The sequence below is a fragment of the Puma concolor genome, chromosome E1, assembly GCF_028749965.1.
Source record: "Puma concolor isolate L17-30 chromosome E1, mPumCon1.1.hap2, whole genome shotgun sequence".
Classification (NCBI taxonomy): Eukaryota; Metazoa; Chordata; class Mammalia; order Carnivora; family Felidae; genus Puma; species Puma concolor.
Window position 1 is genome coordinate 778,472 of NC_141680.1, and position 23,129 is coordinate 801,600.

The following is a 23,129-nucleotide window of genomic DNA, read 5'->3' on the forward strand; positions in this document are numbered from 1 at the left end:
GTAGAAGCTCCAAAGACAATGCTGGAGAATCCAGATGACAAAAAAGTGAAAGAAGGAAATTTCTGAGCTAAAGACAGACCTAAGCCTGTAACCCAAAAGAGCCCACGTAGAGACTAAAACAATGAATGAAAAAAATGTTATACTTAAGAGACACACATGGAAAGTAAAACTTTCTAACTCCCAAGTATAAAGAAAACTCTCTGAACTTCAAAACAGTGTCTACACAGGAACAAAAATTAGACTGACATGAGTCACTCTTCTCTTACTATCTGCTCCTGAGGAATTCTGGGCGCCACAGCCAATGGGACAATGACATCCAAGTTCTGTGAGGAAAAGATGTTGAAGCCAGAATTCAATTCCCAAAAAAACTAACAATCAAATGTTAGGACAAAATAAAGGCATTCTTCAATACGCAAGGACTCACAACTGCCACCCACTCTTCATAAAATTAAGAAATACTGTAACAAGGACAGCATGAGCTAGGAGAGAAATGGGGGGTGGGTGAGGGCAGAAGGAAGAAAGATTCGGGGGCTTAGAGATTCTCCGCCAACAAAGTTTCAGTGATGAGAATTATACTTCCTCTTTAGGTCCAAAATCATTATGTGGTATTACAGTAACAACCATATAAATGCTGTTTTCTGGTTTTCCTTTTTTGAGACTAGACAAGCCCTGAAGACCACTTCAGTTATAAAGAGAATATAAATATTATAAACCTTGACAATATAAAAAATAATATAATTAGCAAAATCTGCAGGAGGGGGAGAAATCACTGAAGGGGAAATGAGCTAATTTACCTTTTATATAGCAGAGACTCCTATGTAAGGTTGATAAATCACTTCATTAACAAAAATAAAGACAATCAGAAAAGCTACAAATATGGGGTAAGAATTAGGAAAGGAGTGTTATTACACTAAAATCTTTATCTTTCACAATAAGAAGTTAAATAAACTCACGAATTAAAAGGTAGCATGTAAATTACAGTGGTAACCATGCACATGAACTCTTTTGATTCCCTCTGGAGAGTGGGAAAAGGAGGGTGTGGGTAAGAGACTTAACTTTTCATTCTATTCTCTTCAGTAGAACTTACATTTTTTGCCATGAATATGCACCACTTTCATAATTTAAAGAATTGTTTTAATAAAAAGAATTATGTGGGAATGCAAGCTGGTGCAGCCACTCCGGAAAACAGAATGGTTCCTCAAAAAACTAAAAACAGAACTACCCTATGACCCAGCAATTGCACTACTAGGTGTTTATCCACGGGATACAGGTGTGCTGTTTCGAAGGGACACATGCACCCCCATGTTTATAGCAGCACTACCGACAATAGCCAAAGTATGGAAAGAGCCCAAATGTCCATCGATGGATGAATGGATAAAGAAGATGTCGTATATATATATACAATGAGGTATTACTCGGCAATCAAAAAAGAATGAAATCTTGCCATTTGCAACTATGTAGATGGAACTGGAAGTTATTATGCTAAGTGAAATCAGTCAGAGAAAGACAAATATCATATGATTTCACTCATATGAGGACTGTAAGAGACAAAACAGATGAACATAAGGGAAGGGAAACAAAAACAATATAAAAACAGGGAGAGGGACAAAACGTAAGAGACTCATAAATACGGACAACAAACAGAGGGTTACTGGAGGGGTTGTGGGAGGGGGGATCGGCTAGGTGGGGGAGGGGCATTAAGGAATCTACTCCTGAAATCATTGTTGCACTGTACGCTAATTTGGATGTAAATTTAAAAAATTAAATAGAAATAAAAATAAAAATAGAGGCCTTGGGTAGCTCAGCTCAGGTCATGATCTCACAACTCGTGAGTTCGATCCCTGCATCGGGCTCTGTGCTGACAGCTCAGAGCCTGGAGCCTGCTTCAGATCTGTGTTTCCCTCTCTCTCTGCCCCTAACCCACTCACATTCTGTCTCTGTCTCTCTCAAAAGTAAATGAAGATTGATTGATTAAATAAATAAATAAATAAATAAATAAATAAATAAATAAAATTCAAAGAAAAAATAGTGTAGGACATGTAATGTTAAAATAATATGTTGAATAGGGGCGCCTGGGTGGCTCAGTCGGTTAAGCGTCCGACTTCAGCTCAGGTCACGATCTTGCGGTCCGTGAGTTCGAGCCCCGCGTCAGGCTCTGGGCTGATGGCTCCGAGCCTGGAGCCTGCTTCCGATTCTGTGTCTCCCTCTCTCTCTGCCCGTCCCCCATTCATGCTCTGTCTCTGTCCCAAAAATAAATAAATGTTAAAAAAAAAAATTAAAAAAAAAAATAATAATAATATGTTGAATAAATGAATACATTTATTGAAAAAAAAGAGAATTATGTTTTAGCCATACAGTAGAATACTGTGTAGGTTTCAAAGAACAATGTTAAGTCTGTGTGTGCAAATACATAAAGATGGCTACACTGTTTTAAGTGAAAAATCAAGATTAAGAATAATGCACTGAGATGGTCATGTGTTTAAAATAAAATGTGCAGTACAGCCACCTGAGAAGACAACGCGGAGGGCGCCTGGGTGGCTCAGTCGGCTGAGCGTCAGACTTCGGCTCATCATTTCACGGTCCGCAGTTCAAGGGTTCGAGTCCCGCGTCGGGCTCTGTGCTGATGGCTCAGAGCCTGGAGCCTGCTTCAGATTGTCTGTCTCCCTCTCTCTCTGCCCCTCAACTCTTGAGCTGTCTCTCTCTCTCTCAAAACTAATAAACATTAAAAAAAAATTTAAAAAGAAGATAATTTGGCAGTTTCTTATCAAGTTAAACATAGTCTTACCATGCAATCCACATTCACATGCCTAGGTATTTATACAAGTGAACTGAAAACATGTTCACACAAAAACCTGTCCACGATGTTTCCGATTCTGTGTCTCCCTCCCTCTCTGTCCCTCCCCCGTTCATGCTCTGTCTCTCTCTGTCCCAAAAATAAATAAACGTTGAAAAAAAAAAATTAAAAAAAAAGGGGCACCTGGGTGGCGCAGTCGATTAAGCGTCTTGACTTCAGCCAGGTCACGATCTCACAGTCCGTGAGTTCGAGCCCCGTGTCAGGCTCTGGGCTGATGGCTCGGAGCCTGGAGCCTGTTTCCGATTCTGTGTCTCCCTCTCTCTCTGCCCCTCCCCCGTTCATGCTCTGTCTCTCTCTGTCCCAAAAATAAATAAACGTTGAAAAAAAAAATTAAAAACCTGTCCACAAATGTTTTCAACAGCTTTATTCATAATCATTAAAAACTGGAAACACCAAGATCCCAAGATATCCTTCAACTGGGAAAAGATACCCTAACTGTGGTACGATGGAATGTATACGGCAGAAGGTACACAAGGGAATACTACTGAGTGATAAAAAGGAACGGACTACTGATCCATGCAGCAACGTGGATAGATTTTAAATGCATATTGCTCAGTGAAAGGAGCCAGAACCTAAGAGCTACGTATGTTTTATTCTGGAAAAGGCAAAACTATAGAGACAGAAACCAGACAGGTGGCTGCCAGGACTGGTGGGGCAGGGAGGGACTGGCTGCAACAGGGGACACGCAGGGGAACTGTAGGCGATGCAACTATTCTATAGGGTCCGGCAGCGGTGGACACACAACCTTACGCACTTGCCAAAGCCCACAGAATGAACTGCAATATATGCAAATAAATTTCAAAAAATCAAAGAGGCTGGAATGAAGACTATGACAAATGACTGACTGTATCACAAATGTATGACAAGGGGCGCCTGGGTGGCTCAGTCGGTTAAGCGTCCGACTTCGGCTCAGGTCATGATCTCGCGGTCTGTGAGTTCGAGCCCCGCGTCGGGCTCTGGGCTGACAGCTCGGAGCCTGGAGCCTGTTTCGGCTTCTGGGTCTCCCTCTCTCTCTCTGCCCCTCCCAAATTGCACTCTGTCTCTCTCTCAAAAATAAACATTAAAAAATCAATTAAAAAGGCTTATTTATTAAAAAAAAAAAAAAAAAGAGAGAGAAACAAATGTATGACAAAACCTTACTGATGGGTTTCAGGGAAAAGGAGCTGCCGAAGTTAACGCTGGAAATCCCACGTTCTGCCTAGAACCGAGAAGGCAGGCACAGAAGGAACTCTCCTAACTGCTGTACTCTGGCTGTAAATCTGTTTCCAACAAGGGTCTGGCTCAGCAATTCTGAAACCACTTTTAAACACCCGGTGGGAGCCGTTTCTCACTGTCAGAGAGGTAAGTTACAGAAAAACAAGAAGGGAAGGCGAGAATCAACACCAGTACCTTCATCAGAGTCCGAAACCCCGGGAGGAACCTAGGTGTCGCTTACTGTACAGACAGATGGATTACACGACGTTACGGACACATGCAGGCCTGGGAGAGTGTAAGCGTCCCACAAAGTAATGCCATTCCAGTGGCAACAAGCACTTCCAATGCCCAGATCTTGGTTTCTAGATACCACATTTCACGTTCTTGGAAAAACAGCCGATCCTAGGGCCGGAACAGAGAACATACAAGACAGGTCTGGTATTCTCTAGTCATCAGAAAATAAAGGAGAGCTCAAAACTTGAAAGGATGAGCGCCTGTCAAAGGAACACTGGGGCCACGCTCAAAGAACTCTCAACGACCAAAGCTGGAGAAGCTGAGGAACAAAATGCACGATGGAAGAAAGGAACAAAGCATGCGACGGTTAACTGTAGGTGTCCACCTGAACAGGCCACAGAACCCAGGCACCTGGTCAAGCGGCACTCCAGATGTTTCTGTGGAGGTATTTTTCAGACAAGATCATAATTTAAATCGGTAAATTTCGAGTAAAGCTGATTACCCTCCATCAGGTGAGTGGGCCTCATCCAATCAGTTGAAGGCCTTAATTTTTCAAAGACCAACCTCCCCCAAAAGGAAATTCTGCCGACACACTGCCTTCAGAGTTGAACTGCAACATGAAGCCTTCCGTAGAGCTCCAGCCTGCCAGCTCCCCTACCGATTCTGGGCTTGTCAGCGTCTACAATCACACACCATGATTCATAAGTACGACATACACGTACATATATACCACATATGTGTATCTCCATCCTTCCGGTTCTGTTTCTCTGGAGAACCCTACTAATACAAATTTTAACCCAAAGTAAAAAATACAGCACACAAGCCTGTGGAGCTCCTGGCCGGCTCAGTCACTAGAGCACGTAACTCTTGATCTCAGGGTATTCAGTTCAAGCGCCATGTTGGGCACGGAGCCTACTTAAAATTTTTTAAAAAGTCTATGCACAATAAATCACTGAATAAACAAATAAATAGGGGAGAAGTGACAAGCCTTCCTTACAGAGGAATTCCAAATAATGTTAAGACAAGACTCTCCCCTCGGGGAGGTGGGGCCTTGTCCCTCCTTCCCACATGAGTGGGGGCTGGACCTAGCTTACAAAGAAAAGGACAGAAAAGGGGGAAAACTCACTTTACAGTGGAGAAACCTGGCCAACACTGCCTCAACCATGTGGCCAAAGTTCACACGACCAATGCCGTCGTGTGGTAATTAAGGGCCACTGGTCAACGTGATGCGGAGGGAACTTCACCTCTGCAGTATTCTTTCTGAAAACCCATACCCCCAGTCTAATCCTGAGAAAAACATTAGACAAACCCAATCTGAGAGGCAGTCCACAGTTTACCTAACCAGTATTCCTGAAAACTAGAAAAGCCACAAAAAACAATAAAACTCTGCCAACAGAAAACTCACCCAACAAAGCAGACTAGGAAGACAGGACAACAGACACAATGTGGTGTCCCAGATGGGCTCCTGGGGCACAGAAGTGGAAGGCAGGTAAAAACTACGAAAACCTCAAGTGTGAACTTTAATTAACACGCATGTAAAAATGGGGTGCCTGGTGGCTCAGTCGGCTGAGCGTCCGACTTCCGCTCAGGTCACCATCTCACGGTTCGTGGGTTCCAGCCCCGCGTCGGGCTCTGTGTCACAGCTGGGAGCCTGGAGCCCGCTTCGGGTTCTGTGTCTCCCTCTCTCTGCCCCTCCCCTGGTCACGCGCTCTCTCTCAAAAATAAATAAACCTTAAAAAAAATTTTTTTTTAAGTAACAATAATACTGTAAAAGTACTGGCTCATTAATTGTAACACGTGCCATACTGACGTGAGATGTTAGCAAACAGAGGAAACTGGGTACAGAATATATAGGAACTCTCTATGCTATCTCTGCGCTTTTTCTAATAAATCTACAACTGTTCTAAAATTAAAAGTTAAAAAAAAAAAAAGCTTATCACAATGGTATTGCTTCCCCAACAGCCACACACCATATGCCCTGCACCTCAAAGAGAGCAGCAGGAAGTACAGAGCTCTCACCCAGGCCACCAGTGCACCTGCAAGAGTTAAATATAAACCAATGGGATGACAGTTTGGTTCTGTTCCACCAAGCAAATGCTAAGGGTAGAAGCAGCAGCAAGGGTATAGTCCTAAGGGAGAGATAGAAACAACCAGGGAGGACACTGAAAAATACAAGATTTCTCAGGGGAACGACCACACCATAAATGTTCACAGCAGTTTGTAAAAAGATGTTATGAAGTCCCAGACTTCTAATGATGACAATATAAACTGTCCTATGCACTGTTAAATAAAAATACACATATCATCCTCTACTTACCTCGGGCAAAAGAGTATTAAGGGAGGTCTCAGAATAACATCCCTCTCTACATAAGCCCTCAAATAGATACTTTAGTTTCAGAATGCTCCAGCACAGATGAGAAATAGACAAACCCAAAACATCAGGCGAGGCCATGAGCAACAGTAGCTCCCCTTCCAGAAGTCGCCAAGTTCCCACAGTCTGACAAGCAGCAAGCCATTCTATAACTAGCACAGTCTTAGGAATAAGGTGACCCGGGTGGAAACCTATTTCTGCCATTTACTTGCTAAACGGATCTGGAAAAACAGCTTCTGGATCCTGGGCTACGTTCCCGAAAGAGAATGAGTATATAACCGGAAGCTTAACGAACTCAACTCCAAAGACTAAGATTTTCACTGAATCTCTTAACACTAAAGGACCTTCCTTCCAGAATTTCAGTTTCCTAAAAAAAGCAAAATACAACAAAAAGAAAAAGAATCAAATGTTAACAGAGGCTTCAAAGGGATGGCTGATATTTACATTACATATACTTTATCTTTTTCAAACCTACAATAATGTTCATCTGTAATTAGTAAAATTATTTTAAACCATACATATGCCATTTTCCTCTAGAATGTCTTGACTTGGGTCACCAAAGATTTATTCTAAATATATTTGACTCACCCTCAAAAAGGAAAATCAAAGGAACATATGACCCCAAAGACACCTTAGGACTTAAGTAGGAAAGGACTAACTACATCAACCCATTGGTATATTCTCTATGTCGATCTAATTTAAATACTATTAAAGACAGCCTCAGAGATTAAAGAAATCTAATTGTCCGGTTTTGCTATTGCGAATAAGCCAAACTTAAGTTTCCGCTTCTGGAAAATGTGGTCAGCCACCTGGGTAGGGAGCCTAAGGTGGCTAAGGTAAAGGACCAGAGAGAAACTTTAAAGACTTTAAAAAAAAAAAAAAAAAAAAAGGAAAGAGAAAAGCCAAAAGCCAGGGGTGGTGGTGGAAAGGACACCTTCATTTTTGTGGCAATTTATAGAGTTGGGAAAACCACAGCCACAGTAGGTAGAACTGTCCATTAAACTGCTTTGAGAGAAAAAATTAGGACCTTGCTGAGACCCGGAAGGCATTCCAACAAAAGTCATTTGGTCAAAGCTATACCTGTAAAAAGGGCAACAATGTCTATTAACCAATATTTGTCTATAAATCTCTGCCTTCCCCACTAGATAGGGAAGCCAGGGATTGTATCATGTAACCCCAGGGCCAGGCATACAGAAAGAATTGTTTACTCAATGGAAGTATTCCAATTGTTTTGCTTCCTACCTTAAAAGATTTAGTTCACATGTCCTGAATTCCTGGGGCGGGGGGGGCGGGGCAGGGGGGGCGGGGCAGGGACCCAGTAAGGTAGTTCTAACCCAGTCAATAATTTATTGGTTGCCTGCTATGCTATGTTTCAATCACCTTTCTAAGGCATCTGTGATGTCAACAGTCAAAAACAAACAAAACCCTCTGTCCTCGGTGGTGGGATGGGGAAACAGGTGAAGGGGACTGAGGGCACGCTTGTCATGATGAGCACAATGGGCAACTGAGAAATGCATAGAATTGCTGAATCACAGTATCCTACGACCGAAGTGTAACACTGCATGTGAATTATACTTGAATAATCTCTGTCCTCATGGAGAGAACATCCTCTAAATGTCATTCTCCACCCTGTCCAGAGCAGTGAGACTCAAAATATGCTCCATTAACTGGCGCTGATACAGAAAACCATTACTGGTCCGTGACACGTGATGCCAAGCAAGCATTTAGAAACTCATGCAGTCACTGCATATGAACCTAGTAGTATAAAGTAGGCTCAAATTTACGTCTCTTTAATTTCTCTCTAATTCATTTTTTATTGTTTTTCTAAGTATCATTACATAATTAATTACAACTTTTTTAAGTGGGTCTTTCAGGGTGTCTGGCTGGCTCAGTTGGTGGAACACGAGACTCTCAGTTTCGGGGTTCTAAGTTTGAGGCTCATGCTGGGTATACAGGTTACTTAAAAATACAATCTTAAGGGGCGCTTGGGTGGCTCAGTCGGTTAAGCGTCCGACATCGGCTCAGGTCACGATCTCACAGTTCGTGAGTTCGAGCCCCACGTCGGGCTCTATGCTGACAGCTCAGAGCCTGGAGCCCGTTTCCGATTCTGTGTCTCCCTCTCTCTCTGCCCCTCCCCTGTTCATGCTCTGTCTCTGTCTCAAAAATAAATAAACGTTAAAAAATATATATATATTAAAAAAATACAATCTTTAAAAAAAAAAGCTGCTCTTTCATCACAGATAACTTAAGAAGCACAGGTCCAACGCACTTTGATCATACCACTTCCCCCCTCCTCAAATAGAATTTTACACTTGCAACACTTTCCAGATTTTCCACAAATACCCACCATTCCAAATATTGTTTTCCCACTAGTTCAGTTTATCACATACTCCAACCACATTGAACTGTTTTCAGTACAAACCTTCTGTCTTGCTTGTTCTTTTCCCTCAGTGTTAAATATGTTCCTAGATATGTGATCAAAGTTTACATATGCTCTTAAAGTCAAGCACAAATGCCACCAACTCCTCAAAACCGCCCATGAACCAGACAGGTAAGAAGTAACCATTCCTAGACTTTCTCTGATACTTTAAAGCATGCCTCTTAGGGGATTTCTACAGAATACAAGTGACTGGAAACAAAAGAACAATACCGTATTCACTTGGCATCCCTACAGCACACGAAAACAAAACCAGTATCAAATTTGTTGGATGAAGGATGTAAGAGACAGCATTACATATACACAAATGAGCTTCACTCAAGAGATCAGAAAACTCTCTGAAATTATACCCAAACTTGTGTATGTACAATTTTCTCAGGAAAAGGTCTTTAACTCTTACTAAATTGTCAAAAGTCCTAAGAAACCGCTGATAGGTAAAGGGCTCAGGTTTCATCAGCAGACAGCCCTATGTCTGCCACCCAGTTCCATCAGGGTTAGCCTGGGGGAAATTACCAGATCGAATGTAAACCTCAATTTCCTTATCTCAAAAAGGTGGTAACATCTACTTCAAAGATTTGCTGTGAGAACGGAGTGTGACCACACATGGAAAGTCCTAGGATCAGGAAGAGCACATTACAAGCACTCACTGATTTTTTTCCTTCCTGCCCTCCTCGTTCTTTTGAATCAGTTTATATATCTTACATACAAACATTTTAGGTCCTTCTTAAATTACAAATTGCCGCCATCCCTTAAAAGTTGTGTTCAGACTATCTGCTTGGAAATCTTCAACAGGGTTGGCTGTCTCAGAAACATCTATTTGTTTTACATTTCTGCCCATCGTATCAACTAATTCTAATTAGTATTGTCTTTACATGACAAATGCAAAGATTTTCTTCAAGTTTATTTTGAGAGAGTGCGCACATGCGCAAATGGGGTACAGGCAGAGAGAGGGAGGAGAGAATCTCAAGCAGGCTCCACAGGGTCAGCGCACAGAGCCCAGCACAGGGCTCAAACTCACCAACCATGAGATCATGACCTGAGCCGAGGTCAGACTCTTCACTGACTGAGCCACCCAGGTGCCCCAAATGCAAAGATCTCTTAAAAGTATATAACCTAATGCTCTTAAGAGATTCTGATGTACTCAAATATAGTCCTTTTCCTAGGAAGCCTTCCCTGACCTCACGTGCTCCCCTCCCCCATAATTACTCCCTCCTTTCTCAGGGCTACCTTCCATTCCTTCCACACATCTATGTGCACTCATCATATGCACTGAACTTTTGTTTACATGTCCATCAACCTGTACTAAACACAGCACCTCAAGGTAGGAGTACTAGATTGTCTCTGCGTTTCTCATGCAGCGGCACACAAGAGCTCCATAAATCAACTTTTATGCTGATCCTTTCATTCACTTTCCAAATGGCAGCACAAGTCTACAAAAGGATTATTCAAAAGTAAGATGGAATGTCTATCTCAAACTACACCAGTCTCTTTCAATTTCCTGTTCCTTGGAAGTGTTAATGTGGCAATTATGTTGTTGTTTGTAATGACGAAGTAAGTTTAAAACGGGTGTTCTCTACATGAAAAAAGATTGATAAAAATGCTTTGGCTACAGGTGACATTCTAAAAACTATTTATTTTGAAATACAGATCTATACTTTCAACGGAAAAACAGCACAGAAAGGCCTTGGATACGCTTTGCCCAGGATGTCAGTAGCCTCATCACTACGGGACATCGAACCGAAGCAATCGACAGCAACACAGTCCACACGCTTTTTTTAGATTTATTTCATCACTCGCGGTGCAGACAGCTCTGTGCAATGTTATCACATCTGCAGGTTTGTGTAACCACCACGAGACACAAAACTGTGCCACAGCCACCGAGACCCTCGTGCCACACACCACGGCGGCCGCTAACCCTTGACAACCACAAGTCTGATTTCCATCTCCAGAACTGTGTCATTTCAAGAATCCTACGCAGGTAGCAAGACCATTCACGTGGGAACGGGCAGCCTCTCCGACAAATGGTGACGGGAAAGCCGGACGTCCGTGTGCACGGGATTGGAGTTGAACCCTTCCGTTGCACCGTGCACCAAAAATTAACTCAAGATGGCTAACAGATCTACACCTAAGACCTAAACTATAAAACTACTAGGAGAGCACACAGGAGGCTGATGACACCACACGAAAGCAGAGGAAACAAAAGCAAACGCAGACACACAGAGCATCAAACTCAAAACCCACTGTCTGTCGTCAGAGCACACAGCAGAGAGAGAAGGCAGCCTGCGGAAGGGAGAGAATGCTCCCAAATCGTATGTGTCACCTGATAAAGGGCTAATATCCACAGTACACAAAGAACTCAGACAGGGGCACCTGGCTAGCTCAGTCGGTGGTGCGTGCGACTCTTGATCTTGGGGTGAGTTTGAGCCTCAAGTTGGGCGTGGAGCCCACTTAAAAAACACACACACATTCAAAAGAACCCTCAGGGCGCCTGGGTGGCTCAAGTGGCTGAGCACCCCACTCCTGATTTCCTCTCAGGTCTTGATCTCACAGTTCCTGAGATGGAGCCCCCCACCCCTACTGGGTCAGGCTCTGCACTGACAGCGTGGAGCCTGCTTGAGATTCTCTGTCTCCCTCCCTACCCGCCCCCTCCCAAAACTAAACATTAAAAAAACTTTTAATGAAAGAACTCCTATAACTTAACAACAAAAAAATCAAATAATCTGATTCAAAAATGGGTAAAGGACTTGAACAGACATTTCTCCAAAGACAACTGTTCCAAGGGGCGGTGAGCACATGAAAAGTTGCTCAACATCACAAATCATCAGACAAATGCATATGAAAACCGTGAGCTGTCACCTAACACCCATCAGGACGTCTACTGTCAAACAACAACAACAACAACAACAACAACAGCAACAACAACGGGTCATCACAAGTGCTGGCGAGGATGTGGGAAGAATTCGCAAGGCTTCTGCACTCCTGGCAGGAGGGTGAACTAGTGCCAGCACTGCGCAAAATATGAAGTTCCTCAAAACAAGACAACTGCTCAGGGTAGGCTCACCAACTGCAACACAGTCACCACTCATGGGGTGTTCATGATGGGGGAAACCATGTGGCGGGAGTGCTGGGGGTGTATGAGAAATCCCTGTACTGTTTGCTCAATTTTGCTGTGAACCAAAAGCTGCTCTAAAAATACTCTACTTAAAAAAAAAAAACAAAAACCAGAACTACCATACGACCCAGCCATCCCACTTCTGAATTCCCAGCCAGAAAAAGTGAACGCAGGGTTCTGAGGGGACATCAGCACACCCAAGTTCACAGCAGCAACAATCACAACAGCCCAGAGGAGGAGGCGCCCCAGATGCGCATCTTGGATGAAGGCATAAACAAAACGTGGCAGACACAAACAAGGGAACATCATCTAGCTTTAGAAAGGAAGGAACCCTGTCACATGCTCCAATGTGGGTGAACGTTAGGGCGTTACACTGAGTGAATAAGCCAGTCAGAAAAAGACAAATACTGTAGGACTCCATCTGCAGGAGGTAAAGTTATCAAACTCATACAGACGGAAAGCAAAATGATGGTTTTGAGGGCGGAGGGAAGAGGGGAGAGGGACAGTTGTTTGATGGGTAAACAGCTTCAGTTTTTCAAGTTCTGGAGATGTTCCACAACAATGTGAACGCACTTAACATTACTGAATTGTACACTTAAAAATAGTTAAGATGGTCCTCTCTCTCTGCCCCTCCCCTTTTAAACATTAAAAAAAATTTTTTTAAGTGGGGGAGGCGCCCGGGTGGCTCAGTCGGTTAAGTGTCCGACTTTGGCTCAGGTCATGATCTCCCAGTTCACAAGTTCAAGCCCCTCGTGGGGCTCTGTGCTGACAGCTCAGAACTTGGAGCCTGCTTCCGATTCTGTGTGTCCCTATCTCTCCCCTCTTTGTGCTGTCTCCCTCTCAAAGATAAATAATCATTAAAAAAATTTTTTAAATAGCTAAGATGGTCAAATTTATGTTTTTTATCACAATAAAAAGAATTTCACATAAATGGAATCGTACAGTATGTAACCCTTTGAGATTAGCTTTTTCTTCCCCCTCATTCAGCATAACTCCCTTGAGATCATCCAAGTTGTTCTGTGTATCAACAGTGTCTTTATTTGTATCGCTGATAAGTCTACTCCACAGTACGGATGTACCACAGTTTATTCACCCACAGAAGGATACCTGGGTTGTCTTCCAGTTTTCAGCTATTACTAATAAAGCTACCCTGACCGTTCACATGTAGACTTTTACAAAGACATAAGATTCATTTCTCTAAAATAAATGCCCAAATGTGCACTTGATGGGTTGTGAGGTAAGTGCCTATTCAGTTTTGTAAGAAATTACAAACTGTTTTCAATATTGGCTGTACCATTTCACCTTTCCACCAACATCACATGAGAGAGAACGTTCCCCCACATCCCTGGACAGCATTTGGTGTTTGTTTGTTTGTTTGTTTGTTTGTTTATTTTTAGCTACTCTAGTAGATATGTAGTGATCATTTAGTGTGGTCTAAATTTGCATTTCTCTCACGGTCAATAACATTGGATATTTTTTCATTTGCTTATATGCCATCTGAAATGTCTGTTCATATCTTTTGCTCATTTTCTAAATGGACCGTTTTCTCGTACTATTGAACTCTGAGAGTTCTTCATTTATTCCACATCAATCCTTCAGCAGATATTTAGATTGCAAATATTCTTATTCTTCCAGTTTGTAGCTTGCCTTGTCAGTTGTCTCTCGCAAACATAACTTTTCAATGCTGATGACGCCCAGTTTACCAATAGATCTTTCCATGCATCATGCTTTCCATAAAACTTCACTTAGCACCACACGGTCTTGAACTAGAAACTCTAATATGCGCACCACCCATAAGAATAAGAGAATGATGAAGCACAAAGAGTGTAAGCACTTTCAAAATCAAATCAAAACAGTGTCTCCTATCATAAAGAACATTTAGGAAAAAATCCTAAATGTGCTAAGTTGTCCTTTAAAAGCAATGCTTACTTGAAAAAAAAAATTAAAAAAAAAAAAAAAAAAGGGGGCGCCTGGGTGGCGCAGTCGGTTAAGCGTCCGACTTCAGCCAGGTCACGATCTCGCGGTCCGGGAGTTCGAGCCCCGCGTCGGGCTCTGGGCTGATGGCTCAGAGCCTGGAGCCTGTTTCCGATTCTGTGTCTCCCTCTCTCTCTGCCCCTCCCCCATTCATGCTCTGTCTCTCTCTGTCCCAAAAATAAATAAACGTTGAAAAAAAAAATTTTTTTTTAATAATAAAAAAATAAATAAATAAATAAAAGCAATGCTTACTTTACAAGATTAAAGCAAAAACAGCTGCCAGGTAAAAATTTAAATGGCTCCTCTGTTGCTTACACTTTTAACAGACCCCTAACCAATGGAGAAGTAGACAAAAGGTAAAGAAGGAACAGTAGCTGTTTTTCTAAGTTATTAGACACTGATGGAATAAAAAAGGTGAAACTTTTCTCTTACATAAACTAACTTTTCACTTATTTTCTAGACCCTCACATCATAAAGAGAGGTATACACCTCTACAGTAACAACAATTACGGTAATTTCCCCCAGCAGTTTGAGTGCCAGAATCTGACAGTGGAACAGCACTGATAAAAATTTCTAATTTGCTTGAGTAAGGCTAATACTATCTTGCACTACGGGGAAAGTTTATAATGCTGTATTTTAACATGCATGCGTCTTATTTTCTAAAAATGCATTTTATCATTCTCATCTGTTCATTACCATCATTTGCAAAAGATTTGCTTTTTCTTATTTGTACGTCTCTGTACCTGAAATGCCATCAACCAGATGTAACTACACTAAGTTTACCTTGCCAGACCATTTCCATACGCATATTCTCTGCTTTTCTCTCTGAGAAGTCACTTCCCATAAACCAATCAAAGATGGCATTAAATAGAACGTTGGAGGTCATTTCATGTTTCAAATTCTAACAAAAATATTTCCCAGTAATTAAGAAAGACAAAATTTTTCATCCTAAATGGAACAGAGTCCATTAAAACAAAGGAACGCTTAGTATTTACTTGCTTGAAGCAAGAACACATCCGCACTACAGTTAACCACAAAATTAGTATATCCCCCCCAAAAAAACCTTGCACTGAGGAACCCAAAACCAAATAATCTAAAGATTGAAACTCATCCTGATAACGTAAACAAACACTCCACCCAAGAAAAGGAAATCAAAAAGCAACAACAGGCGCACCTGGGTGGCTCAGTGGGTTAAGCATCTGGCTTCAGTTCAGGTCATGATCTCGTGGTTCATGAGTTCAAGCCCCGTGTCCGGCTCTGTGCTGATAGCTTGGAGCCTGGAGCCCGCTTCAGATTCTGTGTCTCCCTCTCTCTCTGCCCCGGCCCTGCTCATATTCTCTCTCTCTCTCAAAATTAAATAAACATTAAAAAAATTTTAATTAAAAAAGCAACAATATAGTGGGAGTCCATGAATTTCCAGGTTTCCAACACTATACCACTCTATTAATCATCAAGACGTCTTAATTTCATGACTACACACAGACGTATCACCAAATAGAATGTGTATTAACATAGAAACTACATAATAAAACTATATACTTTGGGACTACATCATAGCAAATACAGACTACACTAAACGTTAATATCTACAATTGTAGAATTTACTTTAATATTTTAATATAGTCAGCAGTATTTTAGAAAGTGAGGTCAACCATTACAAGAGACTACGGAAGGGCGCGTGGGTGGCTCAGCCGGCTAAGCGAGGGAAGCGACCTAAGCAACCGACTCTTGATCTTGGCTCAGGTCATGATCACACGGTGTAGGCTCTGTGCGGGAGGCAGGAAGTCTGCTTGGGATTCTCCCTCTCCCTCTGCCCCTCCCCCACTCACACCACATGCAAGCACAGTCTCTCAAAATAAACTTTAAAATAAAAAATAAATTGAAAAACTTAAAAACCAAAAGACTAATGTAGACAGTATGTTTCATTCTGAAGTAGTTTATAGAAAATTAAACTACCATTATTTATAAAAAACTAAATTTCACTGCATGATCAAAAAGATTCACTGAATGATAGAAATTACTAGTTAAAAATCATGTATGCCCTAATGTTAAGAAAATTCACTTATTCACTAAAATATTAAGACTTTCCCCCAGTTTCATTGAGATACCACTGCCATATGACATTGTGTACTTTTAAGGTGCACAACAGAATGATGTGACACACATATACACAGCAAAAGGAGATTGCTTCAGATTCTGTAATACAACACATCAGATACAGGATTCCTCCACCACAGGCAATGCAACCTACCCGACGCTGCATCCTCAACCTCAGTACATATTGTATTTGCTTCACGTACACTCTTTTTTCTGACAACATAGTAAAATATGCAAAAGTTGCATTATTGCTATAATAGAGGAATTATTTCTGGATATAAAAATTCCCAAACTGTTAAACAATTAGTAGTATGATGCACTATACGTTTACTGTTAGACTTTCCTTCCATTTCCATATTTTTAAACATTTTCTTCCACATCAGTTAACAACTATTAAGAATATTAATGGTTAAGGGAAGCCTGGCTGGCTGGGTCGGTGGAGCATGCAACTCTTAATCTCAGGGTTGTCAGTTTGAGCCCCACGCTGGGAGTAGAGATTACTTAAAAACAACTTTTTAATGTTTAAAAAAAAGATTAATACTTAATATTAAAAATATATATTAAATATTATGTTCATCACCCAGAATATTAGAGTATTCCTGTCAATAACCAACTATTCTATATCTGCTTGTTTAAAATTGTCAATGGAATTTGTATGTCAGTGTGCCAATATATTCTAGAAAGGCCAAAAAATATGAAATCTTTCTTATTCCTCCTTTTAAGTGTACTCTGAATATCTTACAAACACCAGGGCTGCCAATAGCGCAGCACATCACAAAACCAGGAAGTGCGGGCAGCTGGCTCGGGGAAACAGCTCAGAGCACCCACTGCAGTATGGCTCCAAATCCCTGGCCTCACAGCCACCCACAGTGCTCCTCTAAAAATTAGATTTTCTTGGGGCACCTGGCTGGCTCAGCAAGGCAAGCTTACAACTCTTGATCTCAGAGCTGTGAATCAGAGCTCCATGTTGTGTGCAGAGATTACTTAAAAATAAAATCTTAAAAAAAATTTTTAATAAAAAAACTAAAATAAAATTTAAAAGTGGATTTTCTTGAGCATCAAGATGTATAGAATCTTTGGGCATGAGACCAGGAATCTGTATTTCCCAAATGATTCCCTTGCACATTTGAGTCTGAGAAACACACATAACTAACTCATCAAAACAACCTACTTACATGGGTAGCCAAGGAGAAGATGATTTGGGAATTTTCCAGATTACTTTAAAATTAACAATCAAGGGGCGCCTGGGTGGCGCAGTCGGTTGAGCGTCCGACTTCAGCCAGGTCACGATCTCGCAGTCCGTGAGTTCGAGCCCCGCGTCGGGCTCTGGGCTGATGGCTCGGAGCCTGGAGCCTGTTTCCGATTCTGTGTCTCCCTCCCTCTCTGCCCCTCCCCCGTTCATGCTCTGTCTCTCTCTGTCCCAAAAATAAATAAACGTTGAAAAAAAAAATTTAAAAAAAAATAAAATTAACAATCAAAATTTCGACAGTAAAAGAAGCTCAATTAGTTTACTGTTAAAGTATAACAGGATTCTTCTTCCTAGTTCTGGAATGACAGGTGTCTATAAAACCCTAACTACTGAAAACCTATGTTCTCAAAGTTAAAAAAACAAATAAACTCCAGTGATCTTAAAAACAAAATCATGTTCTTATTCCTTATGTTTGTCATACCATAAAATTTAGTATGATTGAAGAGAGAAAGTGCAAATAGCCCAAAATTTTTCTCATAGTTAACCACCAACACCAAAAAGCTTAGCACTTCCTTCAGCCTATGACGCTGGCCTGAAGCTGACAATGGCTAAAATATCTTTTTATGATTACCTTAAGAATATCACTTAGATCGGGGCACCTGGATGGTTCAGGCCATGAAGTGTCCGACTTTGGCTCAGGTGGTGATCTCACAGTTCGTGAGTTTGAGCCCCACATAGGGCTCTCTGCTGTCAGTGCTGAGCCCACTCCGGATCCTCTGCCCCACCCCCCCACCCCACCCCCCCACATATGTGCGCACGCTCACGCTCGCTCTAAAATAAACATTAAAGAAAAAAGAATATCACTTAGCTCTTAATGTGTATGTAGTATTTTATACGATATATTTAAGTAAGATGGGAACATTTCCATAATCATTTTGGTAGTTACTGGATAAATTAACTCTTAATACTTAAATTTATAAAACGCTATTTCACTTTTGTGTTAATTATTGCTTCCTAGGACGCAATATAGGCAATTAAAACAACAAAGTCTAATTAATTAATTAAAATTAAATAAATAAAAACAATGTCTCCAAAATAAAAAGGCCCTCAACCTGAATGTAGCAGTTACCACTCAACTTACCACCACTTGACTTTCGGCAAGTAACTCAACCTAAGTCACTATTTCCTTATTGGGAGGATTAAATGAGATAATATATGTAAAGTAGCACAGTGACCAGTACATGTTAGTCCTCAATAAAAATATATACACATTAAATGTATATACAATAATCTGAATCTCTGAAAAGGCACACAGGAAATCATCAATGATAGCCAGGCTATTTCCAAGAAAAGGACACGGGGTTCTCTGGGGGGAGTGGAAAGACTATACCATTTTATGCTCTGTATTTTTAACCAGGACTTATAATACCTTCCCCAAAATTGAAATAATTGTGAAGTATCTCTGGTGTATCAGATTTCTTAGGGTGTAGCATTATGCGCTGCTGCTGAATCCAAAGGAGTAAGTCAGAGTCTAATAATATCCAGGAAGAAACACACAACCTATCTGATTTCATCAGTCAGGTGTTCTTACTTGCTTTACAATAGTATAATGGTCTTAACTAAAACACCTTTAAACCAGTAATCTTTCAACCTAGGTTGATTTTAAGCCCTCAGGGGACACTGCAATGGAGACATTTTTGGTTGTCACAACGGAGGGGCTGTACTACTACCGGCCTCTGGTGGGTAGAGGCCAAGAATGCTGCTAAGCATTCTCTAATACCCAGTACAGGCCCCCACAATATCCATCCAAAACGTCAGTAGTCCCAAGTCTGAGAAACTCTTCAACCAAAGGAACCAGGTTCTTCATTACAATTACCAACAAAACAAATCACACTCACACACACACACACACCCCCACACACACACAATTCTCCCCTCAAGTAATGAAGTAAAACCCTTTAAGGGCTGACCTCAATATGCATAACCATTGTTGACTACTGTTATTAAGTGTCTGAAATTCTAGCAGCCAGAATGGCTTACAGGTTGCGTCTACTCAATTCAATACATTTCAAAAAATTTTAATTTTGTTTAATGTTTATTTATTTTTGAGAGAGACAGACAGAACGTGAGTGGGGGTGGGGGGGCAGGGGCAGAGAGAGAGGGAGACACAAAATCTGAAGCAGGCTCCAGGCTCTGAGCTGTCAGCACAGAGCCTGACACAGGGCTCGAACCCACCAACTGTGAGATCATGATCTGAGCTGAAGTCAGACGCTCAAACGACTGAGCCACCAAGGCGCCCCGGTACATTTCAAAATTTTTTAATCATTAAGCCTTTCAAAGCTCACTCTAAATGATTTCAAGAGATTACAGTTTACCATTCTTTCCTGTTTTCAAGTGATATCTGAAGAACCACAAAACTCTAACAATGTACTACTAACATACAAACAGGGCCTTTATTTTAGTGAGTAGTTATCAAGGCTTTCCAATGAATGGGATATTTAAACTCTCACTTAATAATACACTGCTTTGGCCTAATATTTTGTACTTGTTCATTAAAATCTTCCAAATATTTAAGAAATTAAGAACAGTCCATTATTTCTGATCAAGAAGGCAAGAAAAACTAATCAGCAGTTAAGTAACTTTATAATTGAGCTTGAAAAATTACCAACTAATACATACTCCCCTCCAACCTTAAAGCATGTTTTGAGGGGCGCCTGGGTGGCGCAGTCGGTTAAGCGTCCGACTTCAGCCAGGTCACGATCTCGCGGTCCGTGGGTTCAAGCCCCGCGTCGGGCTCTGGGCTGATGGCTCAGAGCCTGGAGCCTGTTTCCGATTCTGTGTCTCCCTCTCTCTCTGCCCCTCCCCCGTTCATGCTCTGTCTCTCTCTGTCCCAAAAATAAATAAACGTTGGAAAAAAAAAATTAAAAAAAAAAAAAAAAAAAGCATGTTTTGAGGTGCCTTATGGAAAGTCAACCCCTGGGGCACCTGGCTGGCTAGGTGGGTGCAGCTTGTGACTCTTGTTCTCAGGGCTGTGGGTTTGAGCCCCACCATGGGTGTAGAGATTACTTAAAAATAGAACCTTAAGGGACGCCTGGGTGGCTTAGTCGGTTAAGCAACTGACTCTTGGTTTCGGCTCAGGCCATATTCTCACGGTTTCCTGACTTCAGAGCCCCACATCAGGCTCTTCGCTGACTGTGTGGAGCCTGCTTGGGATTCTCTCCCTCTCTCTCTCTGTACCTCCCTCACTAGCACACGCGCTCTCTCTCCCAAGATAAACAAACTTTAAAAAAAATAAAATCTTTTAAAAAGTCAACCATTAATAAATAGCTTTGGAAAACAGTTTATCAACAAACTGGCCAAAAAGTGCAAAACTGAACCGAGAGGCCAGCAAAATCTAGAGCTGAGTAGGAAAATAGTTTTGAAACGCTGCTGTTATTAGTCATACTTCACTTTCTTAGTAACTGCGTTAACTTCCACCTTCTAAAATCTCTATCTTTCCCATTATGTAAGAGTTGAGTACTGTTTTAATACTGACTTCGTATTCCAATACTGCTTAATAGCTCAGCACGTAAGAAACACACTGATCAGGGAATTCTTTGCGAGACCAAAAAAAAAAAAAAAAAAAAATTCCTTCTTCCAAAATAAACAAAATTAATACACAAACACTAAGATGTATTTGCAAATACAAGATGCAATACGGTTACTGTTTCATAGCTTTCCCGATACATTATTCCTGGCGAATCTTAAGTGTCGCTAAAACTTCTCCATTCACTTGACGCCACTCCTCCTGAGCATCCAGAACTTTAATACTTGTCCAAGCCTGCTTGCTCATGGTCTAATAATAAACCTAATTATACAATCTGTTACAGCCCCTGACAACCTTTTCCTTAAGAAGCCATAAAGGTGATCTAGCCAACACCTCACTCCCCCCCCAGGAAGCCCGTGTCAAGCCCGGAGTCGTGCACGCCCGCCTCTGGCTGGCGCACCGGGCCGGGCGCTGCGGGCCGCCTGGGGGGCGGAGAGGACCCGCCGGAGCAGACGGAACACCGCGGGACTCGCCGCCGGCCCATTTCTCTTTAAATCTGGCAGCACGTGGGGCGGCATTGTGAAGCCACCAGCCCGCCCCCCCCCCCCCCGCGCGCACTCCGCGCACGTCCGCCTCCAGTGCGCATGCCCCGCTCGCCCAGTCCTAGCGGAGTCGGAGCCAACCCCCTAAAAAGTCAACCTGGAAGCCGCAAACGGCCGGAGGCCGGGACAATGGGGGAGGGGGACGCAGGCACCTCCGGGGAGGCCGCCCCGGCCGCCGCCCCAGGCCAGGCTCGCGGGCCGCAGCCCGGGGCTCCGCAGGCCGGCGCCGGGGCCGCGGCGCTCGGAGCACAAAGCCCGGGGCCGGCCGCGAGCGGCTCCCCAGCCCGCTCCCACCCTCCGCGGGCGGGCGGCGGGGCCCGTGCCAGGCGCAGGCAACCGGGCGGCGTCCCGCACCCGCCGGCCTCTCCGGCACCCGCGCGGCGCGACAGCCGAGGCCGGCGCTTTTGTTGTCCGCCCCAACTCCGCGGCGCCGCGCGGCCGGCCAGAAGTTTTGCGCGCCTCCCCTCCGCGGCCGGGGGGCCGCCTCCCCTCGCCCTCCCGGGCCCCGCCCGACCCGCAGCCGCGGCCCCCCGCGAGCCCGCACGCCCCGCCCGGCCCCGGGGTCCCGAGGCCCCCGCCGCACCTGAGCCCGGGCCCGCCCCTCCGGAGACCCGCAGCCCCTCCCCCGCAACGTCCCACCGGGCGGTGGGGGAGGGGGCGGGCGCCGAGCCCGGTCCTGGTCCCCGCGGCGGGGCGCGTCCCCGCCCCCGGCACCCTCCCGACGCCGGCCAAGTGCCGGGCCCGGCCGGACAGGCGCCCCGGGCTCGCCAGCGGCCGCCCGCCCGGGAGGAGGGAGGACTTGGCGGCGGCGGCGGCTCCCCGCGGCCCGGGCCCGACCCGGCCCGGCCCGCCGCACGGCCGCCAGCCCGCTCTCACCTGCCAGCTGTCTTCGCAGTAGCAGCGCCGACTGCAGCTCCGTCATCCTCCCGCCGAGGGCCCGGGCCGGCGCCGGGGCTTTCGGAGGGCCGGGGGCAGGCTCTTGGGGGCGCCTGGAGCCGGGTGTGCTGAGGAACGCGGGCCCCCGCGACGGGAGCGCTGGAGCCGGGGCAGGGCCGGGCTGGGGCGGCGGGTCCGCTCGGCTCCACACAGCGCCTCACGCCCGGAAGGGGAGGGCGCCCGGGCGGCCGCGGCGCGCGCTGGGACTCCGCTCGCCCGCTTCCCTCCTTCAAGCCTCCTGTCGGCCCCGCCGGTGCCTTCCCCCGCCACTGCCTCACTGCGCGCAGGGCCGCTCCGCGCAGGCGCGCTGGGGCTGCCCACCTCGGTGGGGCCCGCCCGCAAGCCCGACCCCTTGGCTGGCCTGCCCCGCCCCCGGCGGCGGAACCCCGCCCCCTACGCGCCGCCGCCGCCGCCGCCGCCGCCATCTTGGGAAGGTCTGTCGCGTCTGGCTCCTGGGCCGCCGCCTGCAGACGCCCCGCGGGCGCCATGTCGGAGAGGTCGCGGAGCGTCCGGGCTGCGCCTCGAGGTTGCAGCAGGTGGTCTGGGAGCGCAGGGGTCGCATGGAACGGTGGACGGCCGGTTGTTGGCGACCACCCAGCAGTG

General features: G+C 44.3%; 1 protein-coding gene across 2 annotated transcripts in view; it reads right to left on the minus strand.

Moving 5' to 3' along the window:
* Positions 1 to 22,837, minus strand: part of UBE2G1 (ubiquitin conjugating enzyme E2 G1) — a 110,044-nt gene extending 87,207 nt beyond the window's left edge. The window contains exon 1 of one of the 2 annotated variants that reach the window (XM_086685623.1): positions 22,467 to 22,837. In XM_086685623.1, the coding sequence (XP_086541749.1) occupies positions 22,467 to 22,512 (46 nt within the window). In that variant the 5' untranslated portion in view covers positions 22,513 to 22,837. The remainder of the gene's footprint in view (positions 1 to 22,466) is intronic. The other variant, XM_086685624.1, reaches the window with a different exon arrangement.
* Positions 22,838 to 23,129: the final 292 nt, after the last annotated feature.